This window comes from Coregonus clupeaformis, chromosome 20, assembly GCF_020615455.1.
Source record: "Coregonus clupeaformis isolate EN_2021a chromosome 20, ASM2061545v1, whole genome shotgun sequence".
Lineage (NCBI taxonomy): Eukaryota > Metazoa > Chordata > Actinopteri > Salmoniformes > Salmonidae > Coregonus > Coregonus clupeaformis.
The window spans coordinates 51,676,610-51,696,994 of record NC_059211.1 but is presented as its reverse complement, the minus strand read 5'-3'; the positions used below and the strand labels follow the sequence as shown (position 1 = coordinate 51,696,994).

The 20,385-nt window shown below is 40.9% G+C and overlaps 1 protein-coding gene across 3 annotated transcripts in view; it reads right to left on the bottom strand.

Annotated features, from left to right (window-relative positions):
• LOC121572363 (potassium voltage-gated channel subfamily H member 1) overlaps positions 1-20,385 on the bottom strand; it is a 77,575-nt gene that overhangs the window by 5,664 nt on the left and 51,526 nt on the right. The window contains exon 12 of one of the 3 annotated variants that reach the window (XM_045205558.1): positions 14,057-15,033. The exons of the other annotated variants lie outside the window; for them this stretch is intronic. Within the exon in view, the coding sequence (XP_045061493.1) occupies positions 14,146-15,033 (888 nt within the window). The 3' untranslated portion in view covers positions 14,057-14,145. Of the gene's footprint in view, positions 1-14,056; positions 15,034-20,385 lie in introns of those variants that run through there. 3 annotated transcript variants of the gene reach the window in all.

The following is a 20,385-nucleotide window of genomic DNA, read 5'->3' as shown; positions in this document are numbered from 1 at the left end:
CCAGGTCATCTGATGCAGCACTCCATCACTCTCCTTCTTGGTAAAATAGCCCTTACACAGCCTGGATGTGTGTTGGGTCATTTTCCTGTTGAAAAACAAATTATAGTCCCACTAAGCCCAAACCAGATGGGATGGCGTATTGCTGTAGAATGCTGTTGTAGCCATGCTGGTTAAGTGTGCCTTGAATTCTAAATAAATCACAGACAGTGTCCCCAGCAAAGCACCCCCAAACCATAACACCTCCTCCTCCATGCTTTACGGTGGGAAATAAACATGCGGAGATCATCCGTTCACCCACACCGCGTCTCACAAAGACACGTCGGTTGGAACCAAAAATCTGAAATTTGGACTCCAGACCAAAGGACACATTTCCACCGGTCTAACGTCCATTTTCTGTATACCCTCTCTACCTTGTCACAACACAACTGATTGTCTCAAACGCATTAAGAAGGAAACAAATTCCACAAATTAACTTTTAAGAAGGCACACCTGTTAATTGAAATGCATCCCAGGTGACTACCTCATGAAGCTGGTTGAGAGAATGCCAAGAGTGTGCAAAGCTGTCATCAAGGCAAAGGGTGGCTATTTGAAGAATCTCAAATATAAAATATATTTTGATTTGTTTAACAGTTTTTTGGTTACTACATGATTCCATATGTGTTATTTCATAGTTTTGATGTCTTCACTATTATTCTACAATGTAGAAAATAGTAAAAATATAGAAAAACCCTGGAATGAGTAGGTGTGTCCAAACTTTTGACTGGTACTGTATATATATATATATATATATATATATATATATATATATATATATACAGTGGGGGAAAAAAGTATTTAGTCAGCCACCAATTGTGTAAGTTCTCCCACTTAAAAAGATGAGAGAGGCCTGTAATTTTCATCATAGGTACACGTCAACTATGACAGACAAAATGAGGAAAAAAAATCCAGAAAATTACATTGTAGGATTTTTAATGAATTTATTTGCAAATTATGGTGGAAAATAACTATTTGGTCAATAACAAAAGTTTCTCAATACTTTGTTATATACCCTTTGTTGGCAATGACACAGGTCAAACGTTTTCTGTAAGTCTTCACAAGGTTTTCACACACTGTTGCTGGTGTTTTGGCCCATTCCTCCATGCAGATCTCCTCTAGAGCAGTGATGTTTTGGGGATGTCGCTGGGCAACACAGACTTTCAACTCCCTCCAAAGATTTTCTATGGGGTTGAGATCTGGAGACTGGCTAGGCCACTCCAGGACCTTGAAATGCTTCTTACGAAGCCACATCATTGTCATGCTGAAAGACCCAGCCACGTTTCATCTTCAATGCCCTTGCTGATGGAAGGAGGTTTTCACTCAAAATCTCACGATACATGGCCCCATTCATTCTTTCCTTTACACGGATCAGTCGTCCTGGTCCCTTTGCAGAAAAACAGCCCCAAAGCATGATGTTTCCACCCCCATGCTTCACAGTAGGTATGGTGTTCTTTGGATGCAACTCAGCATTCTTTGTCCTCCAAACACGACGAGTTGAGTTTTTACCAAAAAGTTATATTTTGGTTTCATCTGACCATATGACATTCTCCCAATCCTCTTCTGGATAATCCAAATGCACTCTAGCAAACTTCAGACGAGCCTGGACATGTACTGGCTTAAGCAGGGGGACACGTCTGGCACTGCAGGATTTGAGTCCCTGGCGGCATAGTGTGTTACTGATGGTAGGCTTTGTTACTTTGGTCCCAGCTCTCTGCAGGTCATTCACTAGGTCCCCCCGTGTGGTTCTGGGATTTTTGCTCACCGTTCTTGTGATCATTTTGACCCCACGGGGTGAGATCTTGTGTGGAGCCCCAGATAGAGGGAGATTATCAGTGGTCTTGTATGTCTTCCATTTCCTAATAATTGCTCCCACAGTTGATTTCTTCAAACCAAGCTGCTTACCTATTGCAGATTCAGTCTTCCCAGCCTGGTGCAGGTCTACAATTTTGTTTCTGGTGTCCTTTGACAGCTCTTTGGTCTTGGCCATAGTGGAGTTTGGAGTGTGACTGTTTGAGGTTGTGGACAGGTGTCTTTTATACTGATAACAAGTTCAAACAGGTGCCATTAATACAGGTAACGAGTGGAGGACAGAGGAGCCTCTTAAAGAAGAAGTTACAGGTCTGTGAGAACCAGAAATCTTGCTTGTTTGTAGGTGACCAAATACTTATTTTCCACCATAATTTGCAAATAAATTCATTAAAAATCCTACAATGTGATTTTATGGATTTTTTTCTCTCAATTTGTCTGTCATAGTTGACGTGTACCTATGATGAAAATTACAGGCCTCTCTCATCTTTTTAAGTGGGAGAACTTGCACAATTGGTGGCTGACTAAATACTTTTTTCCCCCACTGTGTGTGTGTGTATATATATATATATATATATATATATATATATATATATATATATATATATATATATATATATATATATAATATTACATAACCACAAAAGGCATTTGCTAGGCTGCAAAGTTTGGGTGTCCCTTGCCCAATTCTGTGTTGTACTTGTTTAATTGCCCCCAATGAACTTGTCTGTGCATGTGTATATGCAAAGAACATACTATACACAATGTGGCTGCCGTAACCTGAACTATTGACCTTTATATGTGACCAACACTCTTGGGTTTACCATAAAGTTATGGACTGCCTATGCACACACATCAATCTCATCTCCTCTGAAACCTATATCACCAGCCTTTTATCTGTATGAATTTTAGACTAATACAATATTATTTCCTTGCTTATCCTTAAAAAATGCACAGTTTAAACACCTGAATACTTGGAGGAAACATAATTTGTTACTATGGTTGCTGACAAGGGCAAACAGCCACACGCTACTTAGAGACACAAGTACATTTTGTACACATTCTGCATGTATCTTAAAAATTTATGGCTGCAATTTCCACCCTAACCTATATGCGTCAAACTACTGAATAAACTTCATCCACATTGCCGCACACTCTGTTGCATGAGGATATCTCAAACAACAACTAGTCCAAGACAGTGGATTACACTAAACAGAAATAGCTTTCAAATCACACCTAATCAAATGGCATCTAAATTGCATTCACTTGTGGCCCTCTTCCATAAAGTAAGCCTGAAAAAGAAACCAGAACAGTACCTCAACCAGTAACACTCCTCACCGAAGCACCATAGCAACCTTACACTGAGCTCACAATCTTTGCTATTGCACAGCGGCAGATGTTAGCACAGTCTGCACCATGGGCGTGCATTTTTAGCCCTTATATATGTCCGACCTCTCGCAGCCCCACCGAGTTCTGACTGCTGAGCACGATGGAAAATATAAAACCTTCAATTGTTCGACTTTTGCTGGTTGAGCGGGGCTAAACTGGCCAGAGAGAAATCTAGCAATGTTTAGATGTGGTACGGCCTTGCTGAAGCCATTGTTGTCCCTCTGTGGGCTTGATGTTAAATGTACCAAGGGCAACATTGTTTGTTCAGTGCACCATCCCCGCTCCCTCTTCCCCCTCGCCATCACTTTTCATTAGCTTTATAGAAAGAGGTCAGGATAGATTTCCCCTTTCTCTGTCCTGTCAAGTGGTACAAGGTCAGGAGATGGGGTGTCTTCAACAAACAATTAGTTGTTTAATTTTATACCTAAATCCGCATCCTAAAGCTTTATGAGCCTCTTCAAATATCATTGTTTGATTGAAGCCTAAGCGTGAACCCTCTGAATTCTTCTTGACCTCTTGTTAACCTCTTCATGACCTCTAGATCATCCATATTGCTTCATTTTGATTTTCTGGTTAAAGTAAGTGTCCCTGTTCGTTTCAAGTAGTTGCCCAATAAATATATGTCATAGTCCTTGCTCAAAGTGTTGGAGATCCAAAACATTTCACCAAAAAGTGTGACAAATATATTCCTCTTCCATGAATTTCTTCACTTAGAACATTCCTTGTTGATAATGGATATTTCCACACCGTTGTATTTCCACATTATACATCCAGGTTGTCCTTTTCTGCTCTGATAGTGCCCTCTCTCAACTTGCAAGTGTGAGGAGATTGCTATTATGCAGTTTACAATTCCACCCCCCAACCTGAGAGCTGAAACCTTGCCATTTTGTTACTGACCAGTTGCCAATGTCCCTTGAGTCAGGTGAGCCAGATAACATACATTATTTTCTCCTGTCCGCCCTGTAGCAACTAGCAAGAAGAGCTTACTCTTAGTATCTGTGCAAATCTTAAGGCATTTACCTAATCACCAACCAGGCATACACTGTCACGCTTAGCAAATATTATTCAATAGCATTAAAAATGTTCCTCAATGGTAGCTAAAGAACCATTCATCCAAAAATGATTATCAACAAGTGGCTTAATTTTTCAATTCCAAACACTGATAAGAGTTCAAATACAGTTAAAGCCAAATAGTTGCCCTAAAATATCCATTGAGAATACGTTTTCAAAGTAGAACTACATCCTCAGAAAATACCATAGTCTGTGTTTGGCATGAAACCTACCAATATTCCACAATTACTTTCTTACAAGTTATTAGCACTTGCCTTAAATACATCAGGAGTTGAAAGGGTCTTACTCCTAACCAATAGTTGAGTTCAACTATCAAAATGGAGGTGAGGAACTCCAATTGCTGCCATTAGTATATCCACACCCAAGCTACCCCTCTTTAAAGCCACACAGTCAACTTCCACTCTTCTTTCGGCACAGGACTTACAGTACTCGTCTAAAGTCCCTACCTCTGGAGGAATAACAAACGGAAAGCAGTCCTTACCAATTGACCCCACACATTTGTTAGGTTATGCCCCCCACGTCCCTGCAAAGGCACATATATGATCCTGATAGAGTTTTTTCCCCTGACACTAGAAGGTTCAACCAGGATGCAAAAACAAATCTGCTAAATAATAGGAGGCCATGAACTCCATGTGGGAGGCATGGAGGGGGCTTTAAAAAGGAGGGTCCACTCAGCACTTCTCACTGCAAACAGCAACGGATGATCCCGGCCAGCCAGCCAATCAGGGGGTCGACTTGCCCCGTTGCCATGACATCAGGTACTTGACCAATATAAAAAGCACAACCTTTTGGACAATGTAGAAAGAGGTCAGCCAAACTGTCATATCCCCACAATAAGTGGGCACATAGTTGGATCCTCTAACTTAAGTTCACTTATATCCCCAATCTTTGCTTTTCTGGTGGAAGAATATCTGCCCATTAATGTCCAATACCTTTATTATGCTGTGCCTTGCAATTTCACTACATTCTTTTACCCGGGGGAAATATTTGACTAAAATGTTCTCTACTGGCTCAGAAGCGACACAAAAACTTGAACAGACACAGCATATTTAGAACCCATCATGCTCAGAAATGTATCCTTTTCCAATCATACACTCACTATCAGTGATGACACCTTGGTAGTAGACCTTGTGCATTTTGTAATAGAAACCACTGTAATTGTAGTGGCTACATAATGCTCTCTAGAGGGAGCTGTGGCTTCAGCCAATACTTAAGGTTGCAGGAAATGTGTCCTCAGCCCAGGCAGGAGTGGGAGGAGTAGGATTGTAATGGCATGCTTAGTTGCCAGTATGCACAGCTCAAGATAGCCTGTTTGGGCACTGCAGATATTGCCCATGAGGAAAAAAGGGGAGGAGGAGGTTGGAAGGCACTGCATTGCAGATGGTCAAATGAGAGGGAGGTAGGGAGGGAGAGCTGGGATTTCCAGAGGGATGCTGTGGGATTCCCTGTTGAAAGTCTGCAGAATATCAAATATGCCAGTCTAATGGCTCCTCTTACTCACTGCAGTTTAGTGTGTTAGGGTATGCATTTCAATTTGTTTTAATATTACAATTAATTGAATCTTATTATTTGTAGTGATCTTTGATTGAATAATTTCCCCACAATTATCCAGTGAAATTACCTTGATTATAATGGAACCTTGACTGCTTGGTTGCTTGAGAACCATGCATTCTGATTATTATACACTTCACACCTGGTTAAGTAAAATGTGACGCCTTTATTCAGTGCATTCGGAAAATATTCAGACCTCTTGACTTTTTCCACATTTTGTTACATTACAGCCTTATTCTAAAATGGATTAAATAAATAAAAATCCTCAATCTACACACAATACCCCATAATAACAAAGCCAAAACAGTTTTTTTGTGTGCAAATGTATTAAAAATAAAAAACAAATACCTTATTTACATAATTATTCAGACCCTTTGTTATGAGACTCACAATTGAGCTCAGGTGCATCTTCTTTCCATTAATCATCCTTGAGATGTTTCTACAACTTCATTGGAGTCCACCTGTGGTAAATTCAATTGATTGGACATGATTTGGAAAGGCACACACCTGTCTATATTAGGTCCCACAGTTGACTCTTCCTATAGCTGGCTGCCCGGCCAAACTGAGCAATCGGGGGAGAAGGGCCTTGGTCAGGGAGGTGACCAAGAACCCCATGGTCACTTTGACAGAGTTCCTCTGTGGAGAAGAACAACCAGAAGGACAACCATCTCTGCAGCACTCCACCAATCAGGCCTTTATGGTAGAGTGGCCAGACAGAAGCCACTCCTCAGTAAAAGGCACATGACAGCCCGCTTGAAGTTTGCCAAAAGACACCTAAAGACTCTCAGACCATGAGAAACAAGAGGTCTGATGAAACCAAGATTGAACTCTTTGGCCTGAATGCCAAGCGTCTCGTCTGGAGGAAACCTGGCACCATCCCTACAGTGAAACATGGTGGTGGCAGCATCATGCTGTGGGGATGTTTTTCAGTGGCAGGGACTGGGAGACTAGTCAAGATCTAGGGAAAAATGAACGGAGCAAAGTACAGACAGATCCTTGATGAAAACCTGCTCTAGAGCATTCAAGACCTCAGACTGGAGCGAATGTTCACCTTCCAACAGGACAATGACCCTAAGCACACAGTGAAGACAACGCAAGAGAGACTTCGGGACAAGTCTCTGTATGTCCTTGAGTGGCCCAGCCAGAGCCCGGACTTGAACCCGATCGAACATCTCTGGAGAGACCTGAAAATAGCTGTGCAGAGACAGTCGCCATCCAACCTGACAGAGCTTGAGAGGATCTGCAGAGAAGAATGGGAGAAACTCCCCAAATACACGTGTGCCAAGCTTGTAGCGTCATACGCAAGAAGACTCATGGTTGTAATCGCTGCCAAATGTATTCATCAAAGTAATGAGTAAAGGGTCTGAATACTTATGTAAATGTGTTATTTCAAAAATTTCTAATAACTGTTTTTGCTTTGTCATTATGGGGTATTGTGTGTAGATTGATGAGGAAAATGTATTTTTAAATCCATTTTAGAATAAGGCTGTAACGTAACAAAATGTGGAAAAAGTCAAGGGGTCTAAATACTTTCCGAATGTACTGTATAGTGTAGGTTTGTTACTTTTGCTCTGCTGTTGTAGTTGAATGACTCAGACTAATCAAGTATCTGATGTAGAGTGCCCAAAGGACCATAATATCTCTACAGATCTAATCAGATTAGAGAGGCTATCAGAGAAAACAAACCAATCTAATGACCATGGTTCAAGGCGACTCGAAGCCCCCCTTGCACCATACTGAGTGTGCTGTGGCACCTGGCTTTCCTGGTATTCATAGTTGGTTCGGTCCACACAGGTAGCAGATTCACAAACCACAATCTTTGCTGTGTCACTTTTCAACTAAAGGCTTGCACACATCGCACCGAATGTGGATCTAGTATTGATCTGCAGATCGTTCAGCGCGCTGTTTTAGGGATCATCTGCAGTAGACCTCAGACTGCCGATTCTACATGTAAAACCGGTGCGCACTCGGTTCGCAAATTACGTTCAGAGGTGCCAGCAAATGCTTTTGGTGTGTCTGAGCCCTAAGACTTGTTTGGGTGGATATTTAGAGTGGATCTAGCCTATAGTTACATATAACTTACTATAGCTATATACAGTATATTATACACTGTGTACAAAACAGGAACACCTTCCTAATATTGAGTTGCACCCCCTTTTGCCCTCAGAATAGCCTCAATTTGTCAGGGCATGGACTCTAAAAGGTGTCAAGCGTTCCACAGGGATGCTGGCCCATGTTGACTCCAATGCTTTTCACAGTTGTGTCAAGTTGGCTGGATGTCCTTTGGGTGATGGACCATTCTTGATACACACGGGAAACTGTTGAGCGTGAAAAACCCAGCAGCATTGCAGATCTTGACACACTCAAATCGGTGTGCCTGGCACCTACTATCATACCCCTTTCAAAGGCACTTACCTCACCCTCTGAATGGCACACATACACAATCCATGTCTCAATTGTCTCAAGGGTTAAACATCCTTAGTTAACTTGTCTCCTCCCCCTTCATCTACACAGATTGAAGTGGATTTAACAAGTGACATCAATAAGGGATCATAGATTTCACTTGGTCAGTCTTATGGAAGCAGGTGTTCCTGATGTTTTATACACAGTTTTTGTACACTGTGTATATTAGGCAACTGTTCAGTAAAGATTATCTATAGTACATGGCAAATTTAGAATTAAATATAGATTACTATAGCACTTACATGAAGTTGCTTACACTTACATGAAAAAAATAGAATTTCCCTTTCCGTTAATAATTGCTAAAACGTAGTACTTCCATTTGAAATAATGTAATCTAATACTTTATTTTTATAATTTTTTATCTCCCATTGATATCAATGCATATTTGGGCAAAAGTCAACATTTATGGGTACAGATCAAGATTTGGCCTATAGCACTATAAAGTACCAGAAATAACCAGGTAAATATTTGGTAATTTACAAGTACTTGTAAGTGACCAAATATTTGCCTGGTTATTTCTGGTGCTATATAAGAGCTATAGGCCTTATAAGAGCTAATTTCAGTAGCAAACCTTTTGCAAGACCTCCTTGGTGCTCACAGTAATGAACAAGACTTGAAATAAATGATAATCTAGTGTTTACAAGGTTATCTAGGGAAGTTACTGTAAAGGGAAATCATTTTCTACTTGTGGTTGAATGTATTTACAAGTCCTACCAAATTCAAAAATTAATCCAAAGTACAAAATAATTTAATGTGAACGTTTTACACATTTTACAAATATGCATCTTTGTGACAAGAATAGCATGTACAGTGCCTTCAGAAAGTATTCCTACCCCTATAATTCTTCCACATTTTGTTGTTACAAAGTGGATTTCATTGTCAACGATATTCAGAAAATACTAGTATAAGAAAAATTCTAACATTTGTAAATAAAAATGAAACACTAATATATCTTCATTAGATAAGTATTCAACCCCCTGATTCAATACATGTTAGAATCACAATTTTGGCAGAGATTACAGCTGTGAGTCTTTCTGGGTAAATCTCTCAGAGCTGTCCACATCTGGATTGTGCAACAATTTCCCATTATTATTTTCAAAATTCTTCAAGCTCTGTCAAATTGGTTGTTGATCATTGCTAGACAACCATTTTCAGGTCTTGCCATAGATTTTAAAGCAGATTTAAGTCAAAACTGTGTTTTAGGTTATTGTCCTGCTGAAAGGTGAATTCATCTCCCAGTGTCTGGTGGAAAGCAGACTAAACTAGGTTTTCCTCTAGGATTTTGCCTGTGCTTAGCTCCATTCCATTTATTTTTTGTTCTGAAAAACTCCCCAGTCCTTACCGATTACAAGCATACCCATAACATGATGCAGCCACCACTATGCTTGAAAATATGGAGAGTGGTACTCAGTAATGTTTAAAAAAAATAATATTCATTTAGCAGACGCTCTGGAGCGACTTACAGGAGCAATTAGGGTTAAGTGCCTTGCTCAAGGGCACATTGACAGATTTTTCACCTAGTCGGCTCGGGAAAATCGAACCAGTGAACTTTCAGTTAATGGCCCAACTCTCTTAATCTCTAGGCTACCTGCGGTTGTATTGGATTTGCCCCAAATATAACACTGTACAGGCTTTCGTCTTTTCACTCTGTAGTTATTCCACAGTAATAACCTAATCGACAATGTTGTTGATCCATCCTTAGTTGTTTTCTCCTATCACAGCTATTAAACTCTAACTGTTTTAAAGTCACCATTGGCCTCATGGTGAAATCCCTGAGTGGTTTCCTTCCTCTCTGGCAACTGAGCTAGGAAGGACGCCTGTATCTTTGTGGTGACTGGGTGTATTGATACACCAAACAAAATGTAATTAATAACTTCACCATGCTCAAAGGGATATTCCATGTCTGTTTTTTTTTTTGTTTTTTTACCCATCTACCAATAGGTGCCCTTCTTTGTGAGGCATTGGAAAACCTCCCTGTTTTTGTGGTTGAATCTGTGTTTGAAATTCACTGCTTCGACTGAAGGACCTTACAGATAATTGTATGTGTGGGGTACAGAGAGGAGGCAGTCCTTCAAAAATCATGTTAAAAACTATTATTGAACACAGTGACATTTTTACTCCTGAACTTATTTAGCCTTGCCATAACAAAGGGGTTGAATACTTATTGACTTAAGACATTTCAGCTTTTCATTTTTGTAAACATTTATAGAAACATAATTCCACTTTGACATTATGGGGTATTGTGTTTAGGCCAGTGACCAACAAATCTACATTTAATCCATTTTAAATTCAGGCTGTAACACAACAAATGTGGAAAAAGGCAAGGGGTGTGAATACTTTCCTTACTATTCATTATTAGTCCTTACAATTCATTATTAGTATTCCTCAAAATCTGAAATTCCAGAACAGTGCATACATGATAATCTAACAGTTTTAAGGTCAAGTACAAACATTGTGGTGCAATCATGCGCACAACAAACAAGGCTGCAGGAGAGACATAGAAGATGCAAAGACGGGGTTGAATCCAATAATTTGTTCACTAATTGTAATTCTTGGCGTTATTCCATGAATAAGAAAAGTGTACTCAAGGTACGCAAGGCGACCCAAGGTAAAGTTGGTCAGTTAATAAAAAGAATAGAAAGGGAAAGTGTCAAGGGCCAGCTTTGGGAGATACTGATTCCTTTTCAATGTCTTTTATAATTGGTCAAAGAAAATACAAATGCAGATGCAGTTCTCATGCATTGACTACGTTTCTTTAAATTACAAAAGTGCAACTGTGAGAATTTCCTTGTACATTATCTGTAAATGACACATACACTCAGGTCCAAAACTATTGGCACCCTTGATAAAGATAATCAAAAAAGACTGTATGAAATTAATATAAATACTGAGCTATATTGTATGCTCCAATTTTTTGTTTTATTATATTATTTAAAATTAATACAATTGCTCAGAGAACAAATGTATCTCAAAAAGATAGTGGTCAAAATTATTGCCACCCCTAAAGATTCTTATAAATAAAAACAATTAAATCTGCATTAACATTCTACTTTTTTTAAATTAATCTCAGTTTAAATAACTGTATTGTGGTCTTCCATGGCTTCCTGTTTCACTGGGGTATAAAAATGAGGTAACACTCATGTAAAATCCCTTTGACATCCATCACCACGGGAAAAGGCAAAGAACTCAAAAACGAAAAGAGACAAATGTTTGTTGACCTTCATAAATCAGGCAACGGGTACAAAAAATTGCTTTAAAAAACAAATATACCACTTACCACTATTAGGGCAACAATTAAGAGGTTTAAAACCACTGGAATAGTGGTAAACTTGCCTGGTATTGGACGCATGTGTATCTTGTCCCCACCCACAGTAAGGAAGATGGTTCGGGATGTAAAGAAACATCAAAGGGCCAAAGTTGGAGAATTACAGAACTTGGTGGCGTCTTCAGGTCACCGAGTCTTTAAATCTATAATTAAACGCCACCTCCATGCCAATAGGCTCTTTGGAAGGGTAGCCAGAAAAAAAACACTATTTGAGAGCAACCCACAATGGAAACGTCTGGAGTTTGCATTGGCACTTGGATTGGAACCTGTGCTATGGTCAGATGGCATGAAAATAGAGCTCTTTGGCCACGCACAGCAGTGGTGGGTTTGGCGTCAAAAGAAGAATGCATATGCAGAAAACCTCATACCTACTGTAAATTATGGTGGTGGATCTTTTATATTATGGCCTATTTTGCTTCCACCGGTCCTGGGGCCCTTGCTAAGGTCAACGGCATCATGAACTTTAGCAAGTACCAGAGCATTTTAGCCAAAAACCTGGTTGCCTCTGTCAGGAGGATGAAACTTGGCCGCAAGTGGCTCTTCCAGCAAGACAATAATCCCAAGTACAAATCAAAATCCACAAAGAAATCGCTAATTGACCACAAAATCAACATTTTGCAATGGCCATCTGTCTACGGACTTGAACCCCATTGAAAACCTGTGGTTTGAATTAAAGAGGGCAGTCCATATAGCGCAGACAAAGGATATCAAGGATCTGGAAAGATTCTGTATGGAGGAATAGTCTAAGATCCCTCCCAATGTGTTCTCCAATCTCAGAAAACATTTCAGAAAAAGGCTCAGTGCCTGTTATTCTCGCAAGGGGGAGGGTGCCGGATTATTAAAAACAGGGGTACCAATAATTGACCCCTATCTTTTTTTTGAGAAAACAATTATTACTTGTTAAACAAAATCTCTTTCTCTGAGCAATTGTATTAGTATAAAATATAATTTCCCCAATTTATTTGGCATACAATATAGCTCAGTATTTGTATTATTTATTTTATACACAGTCTTATTTGCTAATCTTTATCAAGGGTTCCAATAATTATGTACCTGTATCTCCTTTTACTCCTTTAACATTGCAATACAAATGCTAGACACAATATACTGTAGATGGCAATACTTTGCATATTATATCAACAGTGATGACCAGAAATGCACAAAGGTTTCATATTCGAGACATTCATATTGATTTCTTCCCATGACAATTTAAGATGGATGTTTACTAGAAACTCACAAAATATGGTTGAAAAGATGCCATGGTTTCCACCATACATTGAAAGTTCACAATCATGATTTTTCTTTCATTTTAATACCACAAGGAGAGAGCAATGGTGTAAATAACAAGCCACAATGCTTTCAAGGTATTTTTGTGCAAAAGTTGCTTTACTACACAAGTTTACAGTTAACTAGCATAGCAACATTTGTTTGGTTGTTGACTGGACAAAACCAAATAACATAACGGTTGGATGGGGTGAAAACGTGTACTTTAAAAATGGCTCTAACATGTATTTTTGGTGTAACTTTAATTTAGCAACATACAGTATTATAATGACCAATCCCGTTATCATGTGAGGACATTTAACACACAACAAAATCCAAAATATCCAGCTTTCCCCCTGAAATTCTACCACACATGGTATGCTTTCATATATTGTGCAACTGTGCTCACGTACATGTACCCGCTGCCATTGGGCAGTGATGGATATCCAACATAACAATCCATCATTATTTACAAGATTGTATTTTATCCCAATAATGCATTAACCTTTGACAAACTATAATGAAAGCAAATCCATTCATGGACAATGCCATTTTAGATATGTGAGTCTTCGCTGTTGCTCCACACTGCTCATGTTATCATGGTCACATCACCCCCTGCAAAGTGAAGTGCTTTGAGACCCGGTGAAAAACTCTATATAAACGCAATAAAATATTATTCCTAATTTCAATTATGAGTGCACAAACCTCCATAAGGGGTTAGTCATTTTACCACGAGAAATATGTGACCAGGTTATTCTTAAAACTAAAACAACCCCTACAAAAGTAGATCCATGGAATATCGCACAGTATGTACCTCAAGGTGCAGAGATAATCCAGATGTGCATTTTTTATCCAGATTACCCCTATATCTAATAATAATAAAAGAAGGGTAAGAAAATCCCTCATATTCATCTATACTAATCTGGGAACATCTTACTGCCCAAGTCTTCACAAAACCTTTCTCACATTTTTGAGACACCGCAGCCAGCTCCTGGATGAACTCTAGGATGTATTCACTTCATGTCCCATAGACCAATGTTTCCCAACTCCAGTAGAGTACCCCCAACAGCACACATTTTTGGTGTAGCACTGGACAAACTCACTTGATTCAACTCATTGAGGGCTTGATAATTAGTTGAATCAGGTGTGCTTGTCTGGGGCTACAACAAAAATGTGTACTGTTGGGGTTACTCGGGGACTGGAGTTGGGAAACACTGCATAGACTGACAAAACATGCAGTGTCAAGATTGTGAGAAGCTGTTGTCCTTATCGGAATCGGGGGATGCCGGTCGTGACATCTCAAAGAAACTGGATGAGCGAGAGGCCTTTCTCGAACCAGAGGTCTTTTTCGATTTGAGCAGTTGAAGCATCTCGGCCAGCTGTGCCTCCACCACCGCCATGCGGCCATTAAGAGACCTGATGTCTCCCCTAAGTTGCTGCTTCAGCTCCAGGAAAGAGGCGTGCATGGTCTGTACGGGTATAGGACAAACAACCAGCTTCCCTTCTGACTGCACAGGGCTCTGGTCCTGTGGAGTGCGGGCGTCACCCACGTTATCTAAGCGCAGGTCGCTCTTAGTAATACCGCTGTCACAAGAGTCTGTCTTCTTGAGAGACATCTCGTTATGGGACTTTGTCCTGTCCGGCAAGGTCTCCATGGACTCGGCCTTTGAAACGCTGCTCCACGACTCTGCTTTCACAACAGACTCCTTGAAACGACCCCAGCCCTTTTTGTACTTTGGCGGAGGCTCTGCGGACTTGCAGCCTACAAGGTTGCCGTTTTGGACGGCAGGGGCATGAAGCATGACTCGGCTAGAAGGCCTGGAGGACAAAGACGACGATGTGGACGAAGCTGTGGGAGTGGCAGGGCTCTCGGTCACCATGATGATGCTGGTAGAGGCGAGGACCTCCTGGACCTTGGTTTGCTCTAGTTGGACGATGCCCTTCTCCACGTCCGGTGGCTCCCCCTGACTGGCTCGCTCCGCTGCCAGTCGCGCCTCCCTCTGCTGCCGGAAGCGATGGAAGAGGCGACGGACGGGGTGGTCCGGAGGAAGGTTCAGAGGGGCCTCGTTATTCCTCTTGAGCATCTCCTCTTCCTCGCGTTTCACATCACTGATCTTCCGGAACACTATCTGTAACAAGAAAACAGAACATCAGGTTGGGATCAAGCCCATCTTAAATCTATTGGGTCCAAAATGACATTTGCTGCATTACATCTACTCAATGGGTTACCCTTGAAGTATTTTAACTTTAACTTGAAGTATTAATTTGGACACTTAAACGTTTCTAAACTGAAGGATAAGAGCATAATGTCCCTCAGCCTCCAAACATACACTACATGACCAAAAGTATGTGGAGACCTGTTCGTCAAACATCTCATTCCAAAATCATGGGCATTATTATGGAGTTGGTCCCTCCTTTGCTGCTACAACAGCATCCACTCTTCTGGGAAGGCTTTCCGCTAGATGTTGGAACATTGCAGCGGGGACTTGCTTCCATTCAGCCACAAGAGCATTAGTGAGGTCGGGCACTGCTGTTGGACGATTAGGCCTGGCTCGTAGTTGGCGGTCCAATTAATTGCAAAGGTGTTCGATGGGGTTGAGGTCAGGGCTCTGTGCAGGCCAGTCAAGTTCTTCCACACCGATCTAAACAAACCATTTCTGTATGCACCTCGCTTTGTAAACAGGGGCATTGTCATGCTGAAACAGGAAAGGGCCTTCCCCAAACTGTTGCCACAAAGTTGGAAGCACAGAATCGTCTAGAATGTCATTGTATGCTGTAGTGTTAAGATTTCCCTTCACTGAAACTAAAGGGCCTACCCCGAACCATGAAAAACAGCCCCCATTTTTCTATGATGTTTTTCGACATGGAAGGTCAGATGGTGGTGATGTCCTAAGAAAGAGGTACTGTAATTCTTTCATGAAGCAAAAGCGTGGGAACAATAAAGTGTTGGCATTTGGGAATACAGTGAGGGAAAAAAGTATTTGATCCCCTGCTGATTTTGTACGTTTGCCCACTGACAAAGAAATGATGGTAGGTTTATTTGAACAGTGAGAGACAGAATAACAAAAAAATAATTCCAGAAAAACGTATGTCAAAAATGTTATAAATTGATTTGCATTTTAATGAGGGAAATAAGTATTTGACCCCCTCTCAATCAGAAAGATTTCTGGCTCCCAGGTGTCTTTTATACAGGTACCGAGCTGAGATTAGAAGCATACTCTTAAAGGGAGTTCTCCTAATCTCAGCTTGTTACCTGTATAAAAGACACCTGTCCACAGAAGCAATCAATCAATCAGATTCCAAACTCTCCACCATGGCCAAGACCAAAGAGCTCTCCAAGGATGTCAGGGACAAGATTGTAGACCTACAAAAGGCTGGAATGGGCTTGGTGAGAAGGTGACAACAGTTGGTGCGATTATTTGCAAATGTAAGAAACACAAAAGAACTGTCAATCTCCCTCGGCCTGGGGCTCCATGCAAGATCTCACCTCGTGGAGTTGAAATGATCATGAGAACGGTGAGGAATCAACCCAGAACTACACGGGAGGATCTTGTCAATGATCTCAAGACAGCTGGGACCATAGTCACCAAGAAAACAATTGGTAATACACTACGCCGTGAAGGACTGAAATCCTGCAGCGCCTGCAAGGTCCCCCTGCTCAAGAAAGCACATATACATGCCCGTCCGAAGTTTGCCAATGAACATCTGAATGATTCAGAGGAGAACTGGGTGAAAGTGTTGTGGTCAGATGAGACCAAAATTGAGTTCTTTGGCATCAACTCAACTCGCCGTGTTTGGAGGAGGAGGAATGCTGCCTATGACCCCAAGAACACCATCCCCACCGTCAAACATGGAGGTGGAAACATTATGCTTTGGGGGTGTTTTTCTGCTAAGGGGACAGGCCAACTTCACCGCATCAAAGGGATGATGGACAGGGCCATGTACCGTCAAATCTTGGGTGAGAACTTCCTTCCCTCAGCCAGGGCATTGAAAATTGGTATTCCAGCATGACAATGACCCAAAACACACGGCCAAGGCAACAAAGGAGTGGCTCAAGAAGAAGCACATTAAGGTCCTGGAGTGGCCTAGCCAGTCTCCAGACCTTAATCCCATAGAAAATCTGTGGAGGGAGCTGAAGGTTCGAGTTGCCAAACATCAGCCTCGAAACCTTAATGACTTGGAGAAGATCTGCAAAGAGGAGTGGGACAAAATCCCTCCTGAGATGTGTGCAAACCTGGTGGCCAACTACAAGAAATGTCTGACCTCTGTGATTGCCAACAAGGGTTTTGCCACCAAGTACTAAGTCATGTTTTGCAGAGGGGTCAAATACTTATTTCCCTCATTAAAATGCAAATCAATTCATAACATTTTTGACATGGGTTTTTCTGGATTTTTTTGTTGTTATTCTTTCTCTCACTGTTCAAATAAACCTACCATTAAAATTATAGACTGATCATTTCTTTGTCAGTGGGCAAACGTACAAAATCAGCAGGGGATCAAATACTTTTTTCCCTCACTGTAGTTCATGCCTCATAGGGGAAGTTGGCACTGACTAACCAGGTTTGACTGTAATTCAAAGCTCAATCGTAGAGAGTTTGGAAGTGGTAATGTTTAATTAGATAAAATGTAAAGGTAATATTGTGCAACATCATTACTATAAACATGTGGAACTGGCACGTTAGCATCGACTAGTAGGCTACTACTATGAGGACACAAACGCTTAATGCCCTAAACATATCAGTGTGGTTTTTGTTTGTCTCATTCATTTCATTTATTTATTTATTTCATTTTGAATGGCCAGCTGGAAGCTCACGGGAACAAGAAGTCTGCATTGTGTTTATGTAACACAGTGGTCTTTATTTAGTAACACAGTGGTCTTTATTTAGCTACACAAACACAAAGCAGTAGTGGCAAAAAGTAAAGCAGCTTCCGCTCACCATAGTTATTTATTGAGGCAGTGGAAATGCAAAGTGTGGCCCCTTTTAAAATGGATAAATGTATTGAACCACATTGAAATCATGGCAGGTGACACAAAACAATACACAAATAAATAAGTAATGTATGGGGATAGGAAACGTAATCAAAAGACCATTGTTGGCTACGGTACTATATCAATAAAGGGATTTTACACTTGCACAGCTAATATTTATAATTTTTCAGACCACACACTCAGTTGGCGAATATACAATGAGCTAATTGTGTAAAGACATACGAATGCACTTGGTTAACTTTAATTGAATGAATTCCTTAAAGGCATATGAATCCCCCAGCTTCAAATTCCCTTATGCATTGCATTCGGAAAGTATTCAGACCTGTTGACTTTTTCCACATTTTGTTACATTACAGCCTTATTCTACAAATGATTTTTTTTTCTTCTCATCAGTCTACACACAATACCCCATAATGACTAAGTGAAAACAGGTTTTTAGAATGTTTTGCAAATTTATAAAAAATAAAAAACAGAAATACCTTATTTACATAAGTATTCAGACCCTTTGCTATGAGACTCGAAATTGAGCTCAGGTTCATCCTGTTTCCATTGATGATCCTGGAGATGTTTCTACAACTTGATTGGAGTTCACCTTTCTATATAAGGTCCCACAGTTGACAGTGCATGTTAGAGCAAAAACCAAGCCATGAGGTTGAAGGAATTGTCCGTAGAGCTCTGAGACAGGATTGTGTCAAGGCACAGATCTGGGGAAGGGTACCAAAACATTTCTGCAGCATTGAAGGTCACCTAGAACACAGTGGCCTCCATCATTCTTAAACGGAAGAGGTTTGAAACTACAGAGACTCTTCCTAGAGCTGGCTGCCCGGCCAAACTGAGCAATCAGGGGAGAAAGGCCTTGGTGAGGGAGGTGACCAAGAACCCGATGGTCACTCTGATAGAGCTCCAGAGTTCCTCTGTGGAGATGGGAGAACCTTCCAGAAGGACAACCATCTCTGCAGCACTCCACCAATCAGGCCTTTATGGTAGAGTGGCCAGACGGAAGCCACTCCTCAGCCCGCTTGGAGTTTGCCGAAAGGCACCTAAAGACTCACAGATCATGAGAAACAAGATTCTCTGATCTGATGAAACCAAGATTGAAGTCTTTGGCCTGAATGCCAAGTGTCACGTCTGGAGGAAACCTGGCAACATCCCTACGGTGAATCATGGTGGTGGCAGCATCATGCTGTGGGGATGTCTTTCAGCGGCAGGGACTGTGAGACTAGTCAGGATCGAGGCAAAGATGAACGGAGCAAAGTACAGGAAGATCCTTGATAAAAACCTGCTCCAGAGCGCTCAGGACCTCAGACTAGGGTGAAGGTTCACCTTCCAACAGGACAACAACCCTAAGCACACAGCCAAGACAACACAGGAGTGGCTTCGGGACAAGTCTCTGAATGTCCTTGAGTGGCCCAGCCAGATCCCAGACTTGAACCTGATCGAACATCTCTGGAGAGACCTGAAAATAGCTGTGCAGCGACGCTCCCCAAATACAGGTGTGTCAAGCTTGTAGCGTCATACCCAAGAAGACTCGAGGCTATAATCGCTGCCAAAGGTGCTTCAACAAAGTATTAAATAAAGGGTCTGAATCCTTATGTAAATATGCTAAACTTTATCAAAACCTGATTTTGCTTCGTCATTATGAGCTACAGCCTCCTGTAGCTCAGTTGGTAGAGCATGGCGCTTGCAACGCCAGGGTTGTGGGTTCGATTCCCACGGGGGGGCAGTATCAAAAATGTATGCACTCACTAACTGTAAGTCGCTCTGGATCAGAGCATCTGCTAAATGACTAAAATGTAAAATGGGTATAGTGTGTAGATTGATGAGGGGAAAAAAGCAATTTAATCCATTTAGAATAAGGCTGTAACGTAACAAAATGTGGAAAAAGTCAAGGGGTCTGAATACTTTCCGAATGCTATTTGTGCAAAGAACCAAAATACTTTGCTCTCTTGGAGATTAATTAAGTACCTTTGCATACATCTGGTACATACTGTTTTCATACCATCTCTTTAACCTAAGATACATTCAGGTTATCATATTTTTAAAGAGAAGCTTAATTCCTGCAGCTATGAGCACAAGTATGGTTTTGGAAGCATTTATTTGAAACCTTGAAATTGTATTAGTCTAAACAAGTAACTTAAATTAATTGGTTATCTCGTCACATCAGATATTTCAGATATTTCAAACTGCAAATGCAGTTTTAGCTGTCCGGTCAAACAGAGGCCGTCTATGACTAATACACATTCAGACTCTTCTCCAGAGGCTTCTCCAAAAGGCATAGACTATCCCACAGTGCAAATTACATTTGTGTATTCATGAAGCACAATCCCCTGAACAGCCAATCAGATATCTTGTATTTTTGGCAGAGCAGAGAGCTGTGATGATAACTCCTTGACCTGAGGAAGGGCTAAAAAGTAGTGCTGAGTGATTAACCAATGTCGGTACAATTATTTTAATTCCATTTTGTTCAGTTTTTTTCTGTGAGCTCAATGCG